Raw genomic sequence first — 19,399 nt, 5'->3', positions numbered from 1 at the left:
TGTAGTAAATGTAGTTTATTAATTACTACGTGTAGTTTAACAACTCTGGTTATATCTAAATGAGACGAAAAGAAATATCTAAATTTTAGGATATACATGTGATTATTCAATTGAGATTATTCATTCTATCACTGTCATCATGACTCAAGATTTGATAACAATCTATATCCGTTCCATATATTTATATCAATTTTATATAATGTTCAAATAAGGAAATTTATTATTAAAAAAAAAGGTGTTGCTCTCATATGATTTATTATTTATTTAGGTGGATCATTACATTTTTTCCTGGTTTATTCACACCGGTGCTGGATCAAAAAGAATCATTGTTATATCGAAAAGTTCCTGGGGGATGACGAATCGATATTCATCAAAACTGCGAAGTAAGACAGTGACGTACGTACCATCTAAAATTAAAAAAAAACAATACCTGGATAACGTGTCATTCGTAAAAAGGGGTAAATAAATTCTGATTCTATTAATGAAATAAGTAAATAATTTAGATTCTTTAATAAAGTGACATTTTTAAGCACTTTAACATGTGATACATCATGTACAGTATGTACAACAAATTTCCCCAAAACATAATGGTACGTATTTAAGATAATTACAAAATGCCTCTTTTTTAAAAGTTTTAACATCCTGTTACTTTAAAACTATGCACCCATGTTTATAGGAACTTTTTTTTATATTTTTCGATGAGGAATCAATGACTACTTATATATATACAGAGCGGCGCACCTCATTCGCCTCGGTTGATTATACGAAAACGGAAAGATGTAGAAACAAATTATTTTATGGGCATATGTGGGGAGGCAATGTGCACAATTTAAAATTATTTTGAAATATACAGGGTGTTTCAGAACTAAGATCTATACCAAAGTTATGTTTTTCCTTATGGAACACCCTGTATTTTATTTCATTTTTGGATTCGTAGGTCCAAAAAAAGGCATTTATTATTCTGGAATATTTTCTTTCTACATCTTTCCGTTTAACCGAGGCGAATGAGGTGCGCCACCCTGTATATACCATATTTTGACAAGTTAATGACATTAAATTTTTTTAAACGTCACTATTAGAATTGGATAAAGGCAGTTGATACGCAAATAATCATCAGGACGGTATGAACAAGAATTACACGTCTAATCCAGTAATAAACAAAATATTATAATGTCTAGAAAATCTAGAAAATTTAGAAGTTACTAATTTACTATTTTCTATATAAAAATATTAACAAAGTACCTTCAAAAATAACTCCAAAGAAACATAAAAGAAGTCGTTCGCTAGTAGCTTCAACGGTCTTTGGGTTCGCATCATAAAAAACATCATGTCCTTTTTAAAGGATTCGCTGGCTGCAAACCAGTTACAATTGTACAGAGCCACAGCGATTCGTTCACTCTGAAAAAAAAACAGAAAAAGAAACAACAATAAACAAAACAAACTTAAAAGAAGAAGTATACAATAAACAAAGTTTTAACTATCTACCAGATACCTTTAAGGTCATTTCAGTTGAGAGCCAACAAGGAATCATAAACATACCAATGACAGCCAATTGATAAGTCAAAATGTACAAATACTCGACGGACCATATATCCATCTAAAATATTTGTATTAAACTAAATTTTAAACTAGTTTTTTATTGTTTGTTATAACTTACTATCGTTAATAGATACATATCCATGCAGTAGGTTATTGTGCTGGCAAATATTTGGGTGAAATAGATTTTGCCAGCTAAATTCTTTATAAGTTTGAATAATCTGAAAAAAAAAATAATCACAGACATAAAATAAAAGATTGAACAATCCTATACATTGATTTGTTTTGATCCAACATATACAAGCGAAATGTAAAAAAACCGTTTGTTTTGTTTTGGGCATATTTATATCAAAAATTTAGTCCCCGATTCAAGTCCCCGAAGTGTGATTCTTGGATTGGAGGGTATAAATTCATTATTACATAACATTATTATCATCAAAAGAATATATTAAAACCGAATTATAACGAGAAAACTGTCCTGGACTGGGTCCGCTTGAACTGAATGGCATTTGTCCATCAGCAGTTTACCATTAGCTGAAGAAGTATGATTCTTGGATTGGAGGGTATACATTCATTATTAAATAACATTATTATCACCAAAAGAATATATTAAAACCGAATTATAACGAGAAAACTGTCCTGGACTGGGTCCGCTTGAACTAAATGGCATTTGTCCATCAGCAGTTTACCATTAGCTGAAGAAGTATGATTCTTGGATTGGAGGGTATACATTCATTATTAAATAACATTATTATCATCAAAAGAATATATTAAAACCGAATTATAACGAGAAAACTGTCCTGGACTGGGTCCGCTTGAACTGGATGGCATTTGTCCATCAGCAGTTTACCATTAGCTGAAGAAGTATGATTCGTGGATTGGAGGATATAAATTTATTATTAAATAACATTATTATCACCAAAAGAATATACTAAAACCGAATTATAACGAGAAAACTGTCCTGGACTGGGTCCGCTTGAACTGAATGGCATTTGTCCATCAGCAGTTTACCATTAGCTGAAGAAGTCTGATTCTTGGATTGGAGGGTATAAATGCATTATTAAATAACATTATTATTATCAAAATAATATACTAAAACCGAGTTATAACGAGAAAACTGTCCTGGACTGGGTCCGCTTGAACTGGATGGCATTTGTCCATTAGCAGTTTACCATTAGCTAAAGAAGTATGATTCTTGGATTGGAGGGTATAAATTCATTATTAAATAACATTATTATCATTAAAAGAATATACTAAAACCGAATTATAAAGAGAAAACTCTCCTGGTTTGGATCCTCTTGAACTGGATGACATTATTTGTCAATCAGCAGTTTACCATTAGCTGCAGAAGTATGATTCTTGGATTGGAGGGTATAAATTCATTATTAAATAACATTATTATCATTAAAAGAATATACTAAAATCGAATTATAACGAGAAAACTCTCCTGGTTTGGATCCTCTTGAACTGGATGGCATTATTTGTCAATTAGCAGTTTACCATTAGCTGCAGAAGTATGATTCTTGGATTGGAAGGTATAAATTCATTATTAAATAACATTATTATCATCAAAAGAAAATACTAAAACCGAATTATAACGAGAAAAGTGTCCTGGACTGGGTCCTCTTAAACTGGATGGTATATGTCCATCGACAATTTACCATTAGCTGAAGAAGTCTGATTCTTGGATTGGAGGGTATAAATTCAATATTAAATAACATTATTATCATCAAAAAAATATACTAAAACAGAATTATAATGAGAAAACTGTCCTGAACTGGGTCCTCTTGAACTGGATGGTATATGTCCATCGGCAATTTACCATTAGCTGAAGAAGTCTGATTCTTGGATTGGAAGGTAAAAATTCATTATTAAATAACATTATTATCATCAAAAGAATATACTAAAACAGAATTATAATGAGAACACTGTCCTCTTGAACTGGATGGTATATGTCCATCGGCAATTTACCATTAGCTGAAGAAGTCTGATTCTTGGATTGGAGGGTATAAATTCATTACTAAATAACATTATTATCATCAAAAGAATATACTAAAACCGAATTATAACGAGAAAACTCTCCTGGTTTGGATCCTCTTGAACTGGATGGCATTTGTCCTTCAGCAGTTTACCATTAGCTGAAGAAGAATGATTCTTGGATTGGAGGATATAAATTCATTATTAAATAACATTATTATTATCAAAAGAATATACTAAAACAGAATTATAATGAGAAAACTGTCCTGAACTGGGTCCTCTTGAACTGGATGGTATATGTCCATCGGCAATTTACCATTAGCTGAAGAAGTCTGATTCTTGGATTGGAGAGTATAAATTCATTACTAAATAACATTATTATCATCAAAAGAATATATTAAAACTGAACAATTATCATTAAGAAGTCATTAAGTCATTCAATAAGAGAGAGAGAGAGAGAAAGAGAGAAAAATATCTCTCTCTCTCTCTTTCTCTCTCTCTCTCTCTCACGCGGTTGACTACACCCAACTTCGCGGTTGAAAAACTTGCTGTAGTTTTAGGAATTAGATTAATTTACACTTGATAACGGTCAGTGATCCTTCTCAAACGTTGTGTTAATCAAAATAAATAGACATATTCTCTTAGTTTCAATAGAAATCTTACGTAGCGATTTTATAAAAATCCAGTTACCTCAGTATAAACCAATGGTTTTTGATCAAAACCTCCAAATTCTTTTTAGAAAACTCTTCAAGATTCTCTATTCTCATAGATAACAGATCGCATTGCAACCCGACAAACGTTAAAAACCCCATTATCATAGCTTCGGTATAAACGTTGAGAGTAGTCACTGCCACAATGCTGATGGCCTGGTGCAAGTACATAATTTCAAACAAGGGGCTGTAATTTATATTGATTGGGTACCAAACAGACATTGGCAGCTTGTATTTGTCTTCGTGAAACAACGGGAAAGTATCGAGTAGTACTGCGGCTCCCATACTTGCTGCTGTCATCCAGTTTTTCAGTTTGGTAAAGTTACCTAAAACTTCCTTTACCTTCTCTAATTCTTCAGAAGTCTTCGGTTGAAATGTCTCATGCTGGAACATCCTAACCATTTTAAAGCAGTCTTTTCTGTATTTCAGAAGTACCAGAGATTTTAGCTCGCCCATGTGCACGATCATGATAATATAACACATGCTAGCGAAATTCTTGATGTCGCTGTTGATAGCTATGATCCAGTTGATGAAAAGCAAGAAATTTACTGTGTATAGACCAAAAACTAAGATGATAATAGAGTAAGCTTTAAACCATATAGGGCATTTCTTATCCTGGTCTAACCATAAACCGCTAAACTTCATTTTGAAATGGTCTTGTTGAAAAAGCGTCTTAAAATCAAATCCGTACATTTTTATTTTTTTCGGATTTGAACGGTTTCAAGACGGGTATATCAATTTATATAGTTTTTTTCTTGAGCAATTTGGAAGTAATTTAAAGTTTTATGAGTCAAAGTGTGATAATTTTCTAATGCTATATTAATAAATGTAGAGGTATTTTTTATTCATAATGCATATCCAGAAATTGGATTAAATTGGGATAATAGTTTATAAAATGGGAAAGTTTGTATAACTTAGGAAAAAATAAAATAAATATGAGTTCAAATGGTGTAATATATAATTTAATATATATTAATTTAAAATAAAATATAATATCTACGGAACAAAATAAAGAGAGTAGTATACCTGGTGTTTCTCAAAAGTGGCCCCTATAACTTTCTAATTTTTTCAGAAAAAAAAAAACGAGATTTGGTATGTTTTCAACAACTTTTGATTTTTAAATTACACCCTCAAAAAAATTGAGATAAAAAATATGATTAAAAATACGATTTGAGCAGCACATACGAACCGGTCAAGATAAGACACAAAAAACATTAGACGATCAAATATATTTTTCTAAGGCTCCTTGATTAAAAATTAGAGTTTTTAACACAGCCATGGCACTCAAGACTGAAATTTAAAATACGATTTTATTCAGAGAAAATGTCAAAAATTGACATGCGGCATGTCATTCTATTCAGAGTATCATTTTCGATCGAATAAATTAAAACAATACCGAGGGTGCCATTAAAAAATCAAAAGTTATAATCATTTTCGGTAAAACAGGAAGTGACCAAAAACAATTGTATACGTCAATCAATCTTAATTTATGTTATACACTAATATTTCAAATCTCATTTTTTTATCTGAAAGGAATAGGGGTTATAGGGGTTAAGCTATTTTTGAGAAACACCCGGTATAACTAGGACTTCCTCTACTTCTAGATTAGAATTTCTATACTTTCTGTACTTTCTGTACTTTCTATACTTTCTATACTTTCTATACTTTCTATACTTTCTATACTTTCTATACTTTCTATACTTTCTATACTTTCTATACTTTCTATACTTTCTATACTTTCTATACTTTCTTTTCCTACTATACTTTCTATACTTTCTATACTTTCTATACTTTCTATACTTTCTTTTCCTACTATACTTTCTATACTTTCTATACTTTCTATACTTTCTATACTTTCTATACTTTCTATACTTTCTATACTTTCTATACTTTCTATACTTTCTATACTTTCTATACTTTCTATACTTTCTATACTTTCTATAATTTCTATACTTTCTATAATTTCTACACTTTCTATACTTTCTATGTTTTCTGTGCTTTCTGTACTTTCCACACTTTCTATACGTTCAATACTTTCTATATTTTCTATACTTTCTATACATTCTATACTTTCTAAACATTCTAAACTTTTTAAAGTACTATAGTAGTTTCGAAAGTACAGTAAAATTTCAATGTGATATTTCTTTGACTAAAATAATACCACTAATTATTATTATTGCTAAAAATATTACCATTCGGGTGGCTTCAAGGGTTTGACAGAAAAAGTGTACGTGATACTTTTTTAATACAGTCTATATTTGACGTAAATCATAGAATTATTTGAATTAAATATGTCAACTTATAGAATTTAACTCGTTTATAAAAATAAATGAAGTAATTGACGCAAACCATGAATAAATCAATAGGTATTTTCAAGAAATATCAGTATGGTGGTTGACAATTTATTATTTAAATAAAAAACTTACTTTTAATAGACAAAATTTGTACTTTTCGTAACAATATAATTTATGTTGTTGGTAATTTGTTTCTAGATTATTTTGTTAGTTGAAAAAAAAAATTAAAAATATAATTCATAATTACTTTACTCAAAAATAAAAATATTCACATATAAAAATAGATACATATATGCATTAATTTAACACTTTGCAAGAAAAAAGTCTATTTCAAGATATAGAAAGGCGTTTATTTACATATTAAGTAGTTCTGTAAATCCCTGACCACTAGAAGAATTTTTTTATTGACGACAATAAATATTTTATGAATTTTATTTCTTGGTGTATTGTAAAATTGTGTAATTATTCAAAAACATTAATTTTCATTGTATTAAAAGTATTTATAATTATTATTTATAAAAAAATAATAAACTTATACATGGTGAGTACTATACATATTTCGACCCCAAAAACACATCTATTAGGTTTTCTTCGCAAAAATTGATAATTTGGAATTTTTTGAAAAAAAATTTGGATTTTTTTTTTTTATTTTTAAGATACTGCACTGAGATTAAAACATAAATCAATTCTTATTAAATTTTTGGAGTAAAATAATATCTGGTTTATTTTGGACATGTTTCTTTTGTCGAGATATATCAGTCCTGAAAATATTTACATTTATTTAAGATTCAACCTGTATATTAGTTGTTAATATAGTAATTTAAGACATTATAGCTCAACAAATTCAACATTTCAAAAAAATTAGATTAATGTTGAAAAGTATTTTAGAATTATTTTTACTGAATCCCGAAAGTACTGAAAGTACCGGGATTTCCCGGTTCTGAACCCTAGGAACCCGTTTGATTTAACAATTAATTGTAAAAATATTAAACCTCAATTGTAACAACTAATAACAGGGCTGTGATCTAACAAAATGTTCATGTCTAATTTTAGAATATTTCTTTACAGAACCAAATATAAATTCTTCAGTTATCAACACTGTAACTTAAATTTATGTGCCTATTATTCTAGTTCGACGTAAAAAAACAAACTAATTAGATAAGTTTTGCAAAGCGATAAAATAATGCAGATATTTTTAAATACTAATTTTTAACAAAACAATATTAATTACAGACATTACAATGTTACAAAAATGTGTTTTTATTGTATTTATCGCGTACCTTTCAACGCATTTTTCTTAAAAGTTGCATTAAGATAAGCAAATAAACACGAATATATTTTTTACACCTTACGTTTAATGATTAATGTAGAAAAGTTGTTTAGCATTGAAATGGGTAGGTTTACTTTGCATATGTATTAATATATTTTAATTCAGTTGACCCCTTGATAAACTTTTCGATTTTTATGTTTGTGAAAGTTGCAGGACCGGCTCTACATCAAAATATCATAATCATACATTCAATTTTGTCTGAGATCGAAATTTGAAGCATTTTTTTCTAAAATTTTTAATAATTTTAGTGTAAATTAAGTCCTGGAACAATGTCTTTCCAGATTAATAGACTAATAACAACTAATCATAAAATGCACAAAAAACACGAAAATCTAAAAAGAATAAAAATTTTCCAAAAAAAAATTATATTTTTTCAATGTTTGTGTAATACGCTCACAGGCACGAAAAACGGACACCTTAAAATATTCATATATTTTAAAGTTTAATATATTTTGTTCCAAATATGCTAATGAACCATAAGCATTCTATTTTTCCAAGGCACCTTGATTAAAAATTAGTGTTTTTAACACAGCCGTGGAACTCTGGATTGAAATTTTAAATACGATTTTTTTAAACAAAAATGTCAAAAATTGACATATGATATGTCATTCTATTCAGAGTGTCATTTTCTATCGAAATATCAAAATATCGTTCTGTTAAAATGACATTATATCAAGTTAAACTTCAAAATTATCAATTACTACCTCATAACAATTACATAATAAGGTAAAACCAAAAAGCCCCAAACTTTCTGTATGATTATTTTTAATTTTTACGTATGTTATGTTTATTTATGTTATGTCTTTAAAATCAAAGAAGCAATTGCCATACATTACTAACATCTACAGATTCATGAGCAATACATTTATTTTTATTAGGTTGTATTAAAAAAACCTCTTTTATTTTTCTTTTATTACGCTTCTTTCATTACAATTTTCGCGTTTTCAGTTGAGGGTTGGAACCTTTGGTGTTACACAGTAAAATAAAACACTATAACTTATAATCATCTGCTGATGATGCTAACATGGTTAGCGAAACGCGCGTCCAGTGTAAAAGTAAAAGTGTTTTGGTGTATTGTGGTGATTTCGTGTTTTATTTTGCGATTTTTATTTTGGCGTTATTAAAATTTATTCTGTGCCCTGTGTCCCATGAATGCTGACAAATCTTAGATTTGTGAAAATCTCCCTTTCTTAAATAATCTTTATGTTCTTTTTCTTGCAGTGGCGAAATACCCATATAGAATTTTTTGGAAAAGTGTGAATGTTATGCCAGTTTGTGATGCCAGTGTCACAAATGACTTATAAGCTTCATAAATTTGAAATTAATTAACGTTCCTGTTTAACAGCCTGTTTAAAAAATATATATTTTAATTTAGTTTTCAAAATATCATTGGGCCTGAATCCAGTACTGCTTCCAAAACGATAATGTTGATTTTCAAAAGAAACAATCATTACACGTTGTAACTTTCAAACCGTCTACATTGGTCTACATTCAGTGTTGTTAGTTTAACCGTCAAAAATTTAGTTTTTTTTGTCAAAAATGCCACTAGTTCTTCTACATTTCGGACTGCTCTGTTTCTGCTGGACCCCGTACTACCCTGCGTCCAAATTCACTACCTAACTTGTGCAATGCCTCATATTTACAGCCGGTACAAGTGTGATTCACACCGTTCGTACCTACAACCAGTTCGCAAATGGATTTGTGGTAAAACATTTCCTATAAATAATCAGACATCGGTGTGTGGTACAGAAAAATATTTATTGCTTCACCTGCGTGGAGGAAGCTTGTGCAGATGAGTGTAGTACCGGCGTGTGACGGTATGGAGTACTTCCCTCTGTTCTTAATAGTGTTTGCGGCTTGTATGTGTTGTGTTGGAAGTGTTATAATCAACGCGTTTCAGAACCAGTGTTATCCGACTGATCTGCCTTGTGTTCCCAGACCTGTAGTGTATTTTTTGGGAAATTTGGTGAATTTTGATGGGAGCATTTCGGAAGTACCAGAAGCAAAAGCCAGAATTGTTCTGCACAGGTAATAAAAAACTATAAATTTATTTTTAATCATTCGTTAAGGGGGCCAACAGCAACAACCTTTAAAAGTCTGTTTAAAAAAAACATTTTATTTTAATTTATTTTTCAAAATATCTGTCGGCCTGAATCCAGTACTGCTTTTAAACGATAGTGTTGATTTTTGAAAGAAACAATCATTACACGTTGTTACTTCAAACCGTCTACAATCAGTGTTGTAAGTATAACCGTCAAAAATGTAGTTTTTTTGTCAAAAATGTTTCTAATTCTTCTTCATTTCGGACTGCTGTGCTTCTGCTGGACCCCGTACTACCCTACGTCCAAATTCACTACCTAACTTGTGCAATGCCTCGTATTTTCAGTCGGTACAAGTGTGATTCACACCGTTCGTACCTACAACCAGTTCGCAAATGGGTATTAAGTTGATATGTGGTAAAGCATTTCCTATAAATAATCAGACATCGGTGTGTGATACAGAAAAATATTTATTGCTTCACCTGCGTGAAGGAAGCTTGTGCAGATGAGTGTAGTACCGGCGTGTAACGGTATGGAGTACTTTCTTCTGTTCTTAATAGTGTTTGCGGCTTGTATGTGTTGTGTTGGAAGTGTTATAATCAACGCGTTTCAGAACCAGTGTTATCCGGCTGATCTACCTTGTGTTCCAAGGTCTGTAGTGTATTTTTTGGGAAATTTGGTGTATTTTGATGGGAGCATTTCGGAAGTACCAGAAGCAAAAGCCAGAATTGTTCTGTACAGGTAATAAAAAACTATAAATTTATTTTTAATCATTTGTTAAGCGGGCAAACAGCAACAAACTTTAAAAGTCTGTTTAAAAAAAACATTTTATTTTAATTTATTTTTCAAAATATCTGTGGGCCTGAATCCGGTACTGCTTTTAAACGATAGTGTTGATTTTTGAAAGAAACAATCATTACACGTTGTTACTTCAAACCGTCTACATATACAGTGTTGAAAGTTTAACCGTCAAAAATTTAGTTTTTTTTATCAAAAATGTCTCTAGTTCTTCTACATTTCGGACTGCTGTGTTTCTGTTGGACACCGTACTACCCTGCGTCCAAATTCACTACCTAACTTGTGCAATGCCTCGTATTTACAGCCGGTACAAGTGTGATTCACACCGTTCGTACCTACAACCAGTTCGAAAATGGATAATAAGTTGATTTGTGGTAAAGCATTTCCTATAAATAATCAGACATCGATGTGTGATACAGAAAAATATTTATTGCTTCACCTGTGTGGAGGAAGCTTGTGCAGATGAGTGTAGTACCGGCGTTTGACGGTATGGAGTACTTTCCTCTGTTCTTAATAGTGTTTGCGGCTTGTATGTGTTGTGTTGGAAGTGTTATAATCAACGCGTTTCAGAACCAGTGTTATCCAGTTGATTTGCCTTGTATTCCAAGGCCTGTAGTGTATTTTTTGGGAAATTTGGTGAATTTTGATGGGAGCATTTCGGAAGTACCCGAATCTAAAGCAAGAATTGTTCTGCACAGGTAACGATTACAGTGTTCAAGAATTATTTTTTCATATACAAAATGTCCCAAGATTTCGTGGACATAGAACTACTCTGACTTTTTGGAATCAGAACAAGTTAATTGATCAATTTTCGCAACCAGATTACTATAGCCTTCTAGATTTTAATGCTAAATGTAACAAGAAATATTTTTTGTAAATGTCAGGTTCGGTGAAACATATTTTTTTCTCAAAAATTTTACGAAAAGGTGTTTTTTTTACAAGAGACAAAAAATAAAGTAATTACTAAAAATCCGTTGTCGTTTCCGAGTTTTCCAAGATATTTTGTACCAGAATTTATGTCTGGGTATTCTGTTTTCTTCAAATAATTAAACAGACTTGCAATACATATACCGGATGTTTCCCAAAAGTGGCTCACCTCTATCTATACTAATATATAAAATCCTTAAGTGACTGACATACTGATTAATCACGATCCTACTCAAACCATTCAACGTAAGAAGTTCAATTTTTACATACAGGTCGATTCTAGGATGTAGAGGTTCGATAAGAAGGGATTTTTTGAAATTCCAGTTCCAAGAGGGTGAAACCACCCCTCAAATATTACAATATTTTTTATTTAAAAAATGGTCAAGTTTCCGAAAAAATGCTTAAACACGTATATTTTATTTTGTTTTTTACATATTTTAAGATTTTTTAAAAATGTATACAGGATGTGTCGAAAAATCTGGTCATTGATTAATCACGATCCTGCTTAAAACGCTTGACGTAAAAAGCTGATTTTTGGAAAACAGATTGACTTTAGGGTGTAGAGGTTCTCTAAAAAAAATAATAATAAACATATAATATTATTGTTATATTAACATATCATATGTTAACTTTTGACATTTTCGCATATGGTTTATTTGAAGTTGTAACATGCGGTTCGTTACGAAAATTTGACTCGAAATACCATGTGTCTGGTACCAAATTATGCGTAAAAAATGCTTTTTCCAAATATGCTAATGAGCCACCCTCGTTCCATTTGAAACAATTGAGATATGATTAAAAATTCGATTTGGGCAATTTCTAAATCGGCCAGGAAAACACAAGAGAAACATTAGACGATAACATTTATTTTTGCAAGGATCATTCATTAAAATTAGTGTTTCTAATACAGTCATGACACTGTAGAATGAAATTTAAAATATTTTTTTAAGCGAATCAAACGTTGACATATATGATATGTCATTCTATTCAGAGTGTATCAAATAAAGTAAAAAAACAACGAAAGCGCCATTTAAAAATCAAAAGTTGTACTCATTTCCGGTGAAACAGGAAGTGACATAAATCAATCCTGATTTCTGTCGTATACTAACGTACAACATTTTTTAAAACTGACATATTACAGCTCTGTCAGTGATACATTTGACTGAAAACGCTTGGTGTAAATCATTGCCTGGAAACTTATATGGTGAAATTTTGATAAAATAATTTAGTACTCACTAAAAACACGGTACGTCGCTAGTGGTAGAAAAAATAATTTTTAGAGGTTACTAGTTTATTTGGTTGCCTGTGATATGCATATACAGGGTGTTTCCTAATTAATCTAAAAAATAAAAAATCGTTAGAAAACGGCTTAAGGCGAGCTCTTAATAAGTATATTTATTTTTTTCTCGGCAACCGTTTGAAGAACAAGAAAAACTCAAAAGATCAATTTTGTTGAAAAAGGATGGCCAGTCAAGAAAAAAATATATTTTCTTTAAAAAAGCAGTAGTGTACCATTTATGTTAAGCAAAATATCGATTTTTTTTAATTTTTAACACCCTGTAGATCAGAAAGGAAATACTTTGGACCTAATGGTTATATAAAAATTGTTTTAAGAACACATGAGGAATCACACCACTATTTTTTAGACTAATTAGAAAACACCCCGTATATTGTCAACTTAACAATGATTGTTGATAAATCAAAAAATACCTTTTCTGTGAAAAAAGCCCGATTTTCGCAGGAAAAATTTTGGTTTTTATTGAATTTGGGCCTGCGTCTGCAAATACCGGTATGTTTTTTAATATTCTATCTATCTAAATTTTAAATATCATAGTCAGAAATAGTTTTATTATTTATCAACTGTAAAAATGGTATACTTATAAGTTTTATCAAATATTGTGATTTACTTTCTACCTTGTAGTCAAAATTTATATTTAATAAACTGTAAAATATATATAATATTCTTATGTTTTATTAAAGTTACTCTAATATACTAATATATCAGTGTAACTTTGAAACTAAATCGTTTGAAATCAAATATAAACATAAATGGGGTTACGCTGGGTTAAACGTAGTCTCTACTAAGAACATGGAGGGGTGCTTTGACATAAATTTTACTATTAAGTTTCATATCTATCTTAATCTTTGAATAAGAAGACTAAGGAAGGAGCATATCAAAAATCTTAGGTACACCGCGATGGGCCTCAAATATGGCCGACTTAAATTCCGGTTTATCAGTGTCGTTCTAATTTTATTTAAAAAATGTAAAACTATGATAGTAGGTAGACGTGGGGTAGACTCAATAATTTGTTGTTTTATTTTACGTTGTGAATAAATGTTGGTAGTTATTAAAATTGTTATAAAAATATATAATTCTAATAAAAATAGATAAGTTATAATAAGTATTTATTAACACAAACATCCGATACGCTACTGAAGCAGGTAAGTCAAATTAACGTATCTAAATTCTTTGACATCTAATCTTTGACAAGTAATAAATAAAAGCTAAAATGCAAGAAAAATATATAATTTAGTTAATTTAAGTGAATTTCATAAATGATCGGTTTACTACACGCATGTATATTATATAGTCACTTACTAGCGAAAAGTTGTTCCATTATTTCACTCAATTTTCGCCGAGATCTACCGCACGCTACACAACCAACTATTTTAGAGTCTTTTTCGATAAATCGCGATAGTGTCACTGTTAATTTAAGTTCTGCCACAATTTCCATCTAGATTTACTACCTTTATACAACTATCAGTAGTAGAATAAATAATAAATAACATAAAATCAGCTCCGTAAAGACTGACAAATCCACAAAATTTCAGATCAAATTCAAATGTGTCAAATGAATCGTCAAACAGAACTGTCAAGGATCCCCACCCTAGAGAGCTTTTATGGTGCCTTTTCCGCCCACCATGCGTGAATACATGGATAGCATTATGCTCCTTCCTTAGTCTTCTTATTCAAAGATCTTAATAGAAGATTATTTTCTTTTATCTGTGGTGTAAATTTCAAAAATAACTACAGTGCAAAAAAATATATTTTTACGTATATTCTACTTGTTTCAGATGTAGTTCAGTGCTGAGTTGCTGTCCGACAAACGCACTGGACGAAGAAATGGCTTGCCAACCGAAAGAATCACAAGATGTCTGCGTGAATTTCGACATATCGTTTTTCGGACATAGCGAAGACGAGGTGCATCACATCCTAGTGAAAAATCACACAGAGTGCGGCTGTAAAGAACTCAAAATCGACAATGATTTGTTTAGTTTTCCCAAAGTAAACCCTATGAAAGGGCAGTGCCCGGACATTCACAGTGATGGAAGGTGACAAAAATGTGTAATAGTTTAGTTATTTATATTGAAATATCGACTGTGAACGTGATTTTGTAATTCTTTAAACAGTATTATCGCTCAATAACCGGGAGAAACATTTTAAAACGCACTCGGAGTAGTAAAAACAGACATTGACTCAGAGAACTAAAGAAACTTGGAGATATTTAAAATATTATGTCAGACCAGATAACCCTAACCAAATGTGAACATAAAAAAGCTATGCAGTTTATCAACGTATATACAGGGTGTCCCACTTAAGATGGATACAAGCCAAAATCTTGGTTGTTTGTTGAGCGATCTTTTTCATTTTTGGCAGGAGGCTGTATGGCTATAAGACGAACATTTTGCCCAAGGTAAGAAATGCGATACCTCATAGACGTACATTATAGTTGATTACAGTTGAGGGTTGGAACCTTTGGTGTTACACAGCAAAATAAAAACACTAAATCACCACAATACACCAAAACACTTTTACTTTTACACTGGACGCGCGTTTCGCTAACCATGTTAGCATCATCAGCAGATGATTATAAACTAAAGTACAATCTACAAGTTGAGCGTTTATATACTCGCTCAGTGGGCACCGAGTGGGCGTGGCAAAATCTAGCCAAACCGAGTCAGAGCCAACTGAGCGTAACAGTTAAATTTCCGCCACTAGAGTAGTAGGAACAAAGAACTTGAAGGAATTGGACCGTTGACTCTGTTCATACTATCTTTACATTTATTAATTCTGATGCTTTCATATGCATCTAATTGCCTGTAATTTGAGACTTGTTTAATTAATTTTAAATTATTAAGATCTATACAATGTTCTTTATCAACCCATTTAACGTACGTCTATGAGGTATCGCATTCCTTACCCTGGGCAAAATGTTCGTCTTATAGTCATACAACCTCCTGCCAAAAATGAAAAAGATCGCTCAACAAACAATCAAGATATTGGCTTGTATCCATCTTAAGTGGGACACCCTGTATGTATAAGATCGTGTATTATTACTATAACATATAATCGAAAAAAAAACGGCGTCCAGTTGGCTGGGAACAGACGATCGATGACATTTCCCATATAAAATAATAGCGATCTTCGTTTCCAAGCCATCGCTGACGCCGTTTTTTTTTCGATCATACGGTATTTATAAAGATTTAAGTATTTCAAGTATTTCATTATATGATAAAGATTTTTTCGCAACTTTTTTTTATTTATTGGTATATAGATTTTTATCTACAGTATGTTCCAGGATTGTTTTTACAAGTGGAAAAACTTTTTTATAGTTGACATTTTGAGAAAAATGCATACTCTATAAAAAATTTTGTTTGTTCTAAAAAAAATTCCCAATTATTGTAAAATACCGATTATTATAAATTATTAATTATGGTTGAATTTTGTTATGGTTGACGTTTAAAGTCCTCAAAATCCAAAGTTATTTTTATGGTACCTACCTAATATACTTTAGATTTCTTTGATAGATGGTTAGCTATTAATTTTGATTAACGTCATACTTTTTTTCTCTTGATAAAGTATCACATTTTCCGATAATTATTATCACCTTTTCTAATCAACAACCAAATAAATGTTGTGCTTCTTTAACATCTTAAAACAGCAAAAAATATGACGTTATTTAAAATTCTATCAATAACTATCCTTCAAAGAACGAAACCGAAATTTTATTACCACAGATATGCGTTTTGATTTTTAGGACTTCAAAAAAATTCAACTATATTTTCATGTTTTTTAATTTTCTCTAAAGCGATATGAAAATTTGGAACCATTTTAGAATAAGCAAAATTTTTTATGAAGAATGTATTTTTCTCAAAATGTTAATAAAAAAGTTTTTTCTCTTTTAAAGACATTTTCGGGGACATACTGTATAAGTCTGCGATTGATATAACTGAACAAAACAAACAATATTTGCAATAATATGTCTGGCTAGGTGTCTGGCATCTAACACCGAAAACGACCATAAAAAATTGTTTATTTTCAGATTAGATTCGGAAAATGGAAGCTATAGAATCAATATTGCACTTATATATTGCATTTTCCTGTGTATTTTACTAGGGTATTACTCTTATTTACACTTAATCCGATAACTGAGTAATAAAAATCTAATAAATAATTCAATTGAGTAACCTAAAGAGAAAAAAACCTTAAATCATTATTGTTAAAAAATAAGTAATGTTGCAATATGAGGTTTTAACATTATTGTAAAAGATATTGTGAAAATGGTACTAATTGTTGTATGTATACTTGTTTTTTCCATGCTAGTCATTAGTTATAAATAATTTATTCTAAGAATTTGTACGATATATTTTATGTATTATTGATAATAAAGAAAATAAAAAATAACCTTCGATTTTTTTAATATATTATATTTCTTTTTTATTAAACTTGAATTAAAATATTGTGGTTACCATCTTAAAATTTAATTTAATTTTATTTTTGCCGTTTATTTGAATTTAATTAGCTGTGATTCCAGTAGGTGTCGCTAATCTTGATTTATGTGACATCTATGGAGAAATAGCAACATTTACGGATACTGTAGATAAGTCGGAAACTGTAAACTAAGCTTTTAAGATCCTTTAACTAGATGGCAGAGGTATGGTAGAGTTTCTTGGGTTGCATATTGAAAAAAATAATTAATAAAAAATCAAATTTTTATATCTTTTTATAATTAAATTTGGAAGTATTTATTTTTATATAGTGAGCTTAAACATTTCAGTTCCCTGTAGAGTTCAAATTTAATTGTGAACCTCTTAACTATTGATGATAATTTTAAAAATAAATAAATTAATGTAAAGAATTAAAAAAATAAGTTATTCTTTCTTTGGGTTATAATAAATGTTTTCGCTAATCTGACCGTGTTAAAAGACGTAGCTGAGAGCAAATAGACTGTTTAGCGAAGAAAACGAAGTTTTTTTAGCTAATCCTGTATCTAAAGTATGGAGGCCTTTTAGCTTCCGCATAATCTAAAGCAGTAGCTTTTTATTTTAAGTTCCGTTTACACTTAACGTTTTCCCTGTTAAGTATGTCGTCACTCAACACTGGAACTTTTACCTGCGGTTTTATTTTTTATTGTTAATCTAAAGGTGCGTATTCACTTGCAACAAAACACTCCGAACAAACCAAACGCGCCGCGCACTCCGAACAATCTGCAACAAAACTCTGAAGGACCTGCAACAAAACATTTTGCGCGGAGCGCTCCGCCTGTTTGCGGTGTTCGCTGCGTTCCCACTAGTAATCAGTGTGTGAATCAGAGTGTTAGTGTCTTTGTCGATAAGGATGCATCTGATATTACCCTAGCCGCTGGTGCTTTTTTAATTATTGATGCATTAGCGGGTAACAAAAAAGAGAAAAAAAGTAAAGAACGAAAAATGTAGGCAAGACGCCTCTTTTTGCTCCGTCAATATAATATGGCCTTACTTAGTGACCTAGATTATATGCATAAGAAGAATTTAATTAATTTAATAATTAATTATTAATTTAATAAAATAGGCCGCCTTTCAAACTCATCAATTAACTCTAAACACTTTTCTCTGTTCCACTCCATAGCTAGGTACAGTTAAAAAACAGCCCAAACACAACGAACGTTTTGATGTCCCTCGTTACTTATTGTTGCCGGTACTCGATCCATCTGTGACGACAGTACTTCATAAACCTACAGGAGCAGTTCTGGAGACCATTTTCCATACGAAACGGCCGATTTTAAACGATAATAATAATTAACCTACTTGCATTTTTGCCTTCATCCTCTCTTACACAAGTTTCGATTATTTTTCCGCGTTAATTTACTGGTTACTCATTAAACTATTTAACCAGGGAATTTAAAAATAAATAGATTTATTACATCTAAATTTATTTGGCAGCCCTTGAATCCTCGGCTGCGTCCCCTTCGTCCAGCGAAAGTGTTTTCTGAAAATGGGCAGCACGTGTGTGGATTTTAGTTTCAAAAAATACCCTCGCGTGTCACGTTGGGTTAGGGGACGCACCCGAGCGCCTACGGAGTGAAAATATATTTGTTTAGCTAAGCGACGAAGGGGCGCGTTCACTGAACGACCCTTCCGCCGCGACTCAACTGATGACGGAGTGTTAGAAAAGAACGTAACGTAGCGTGACGCGCGCGATACAGTGTGACCGTGGCTTAAACGATGAGGTTTTATATTAAAATACTTAATAACTGTGTTAATTTATGAAATATCTTAGTTAAATACATAATATTAGGGTACAATATTACTCTGTACTGTATTTATCACTCTAAGGCCGGAGAGTAGAACCAATACCTCCTGAAATATTAAAGCCAGAGAGGTTATAATTTAAAACACGAAGGTACGTCTAGTGGAAGTATTAGAAGTCTTGTGGTTAATAATTTCAAAGACACACATTTAGAGAGTTATTTGTTGAGAACTTCTGAAAGATATCGGATTTTACGTAGAAGGGTAAATAAATAAAAA

At 31.0% G+C, this 19,399-nt stretch overlaps 2 protein-coding genes across 4 annotated transcripts; one reads left to right on the top strand and one right to left on the bottom strand.

The window, feature by feature from the left end:
* Nucleotides 1–249: 249 nt before the first annotated feature.
* LOC115875262 (odorant receptor 4-like) lies at nt 250–4,868 on the bottom strand. The gene is made up of 5 exons (XM_030890684.1): nt 4,204–4,868; nt 1,658–1,757; nt 1,493–1,597; nt 1,243–1,398; nt 250–407 (listed from the first exon to the last, which is right to left on the bottom strand). Exons 1-5 carry the CDS (start codon nt 4,866–4,868, stop codon nt 330–332), a joined length of 1,104 nt encoding a protein of 367 aa, XP_030746544.1. The 3' UTR covers nt 250–329.
* A 4,469-nt stretch (nt 4,869–9,337) lies between these two features.
* LOC115875235 lies at nt 9,338–15,264 on the top strand. Of its 3 annotated transcripts, none has more exons than XM_030890655.1 (2): nt 9,338–9,875; nt 14,687–15,264. In XM_030890655.1, the coding sequence occupies exons 1-2, from the start codon at nt 9,640–9,642 to the stop codon at nt 14,946–14,948; spliced, it is 498 nt and encodes a 165-aa protein (XP_030746515.1). In that variant the 5' UTR covers nt 9,338–9,639; the 3' UTR covers nt 14,949–15,264. The 3 variants fall into 3 exon arrangements, with proteins under 3 accessions (XP_030746515.1, XP_030746514.1, XP_030746513.1); XM_030890654.1 differs by lacking the exon at nt 9,338–9,875 and adding an exon at nt 10,130–10,627; XM_030890653.1 differs by lacking the exon at nt 9,338–9,875 and adding an exon at nt 10,825–11,382.
* The last annotated feature ends 4,135 nt before the right edge of the window (nt 15,265–19,399 follow it).

Source organism: Sitophilus oryzae, unplaced genomic scaffold (genome assembly GCF_002938485.1).
Source record: "Sitophilus oryzae breed Bouriz unplaced genomic scaffold, Soryzae_2.0 scaffold_1356_pilon_pilon, whole genome shotgun sequence".
Lineage (NCBI taxonomy): Eukaryota > Metazoa > Arthropoda > Insecta > Coleoptera > Curculionidae > Sitophilus > Sitophilus oryzae.
Note: the sequence above shows the minus strand (reverse complement) of the source record. Positions and strands in the feature narration are given on the sequence as shown.

Coding starts and splice junctions, on each gene's coding strand:
- LOC115875262 (XM_030890684.1), bottom strand. CDS start 4,868: ATGAAGTTTAGCGGTTTATGGTTAGACCAGGATAAGAAATGCCCTATA. Junction 1,758..4,203: donor AACCATTGGTTTATACTGAG/GTAACTGGATTT, acceptor TTTTTTTTTCAG/ATTATTCAAACTTATAAAGA. Junction 1,598..1,657: donor ATATGTATCTATTAACGATA/GTAAGTTATAAC, acceptor CAAATATTTTAG/ATGGATATATGGTCCGTCGA.
- LOC115875235 (XM_030890655.1), top strand. CDS start 9,640: ATGAGTGTAGTACCGGCGTGTGACGGTATGGAGTACTTCCCTCTGTTC. Junction 9,876..14,686: donor GCCAGAATTGTTCTGCACAG/GTAATAAAAAAC, acceptor TACTTGTTTCAG/ATGTAGTTCAGTGCTGAGTT.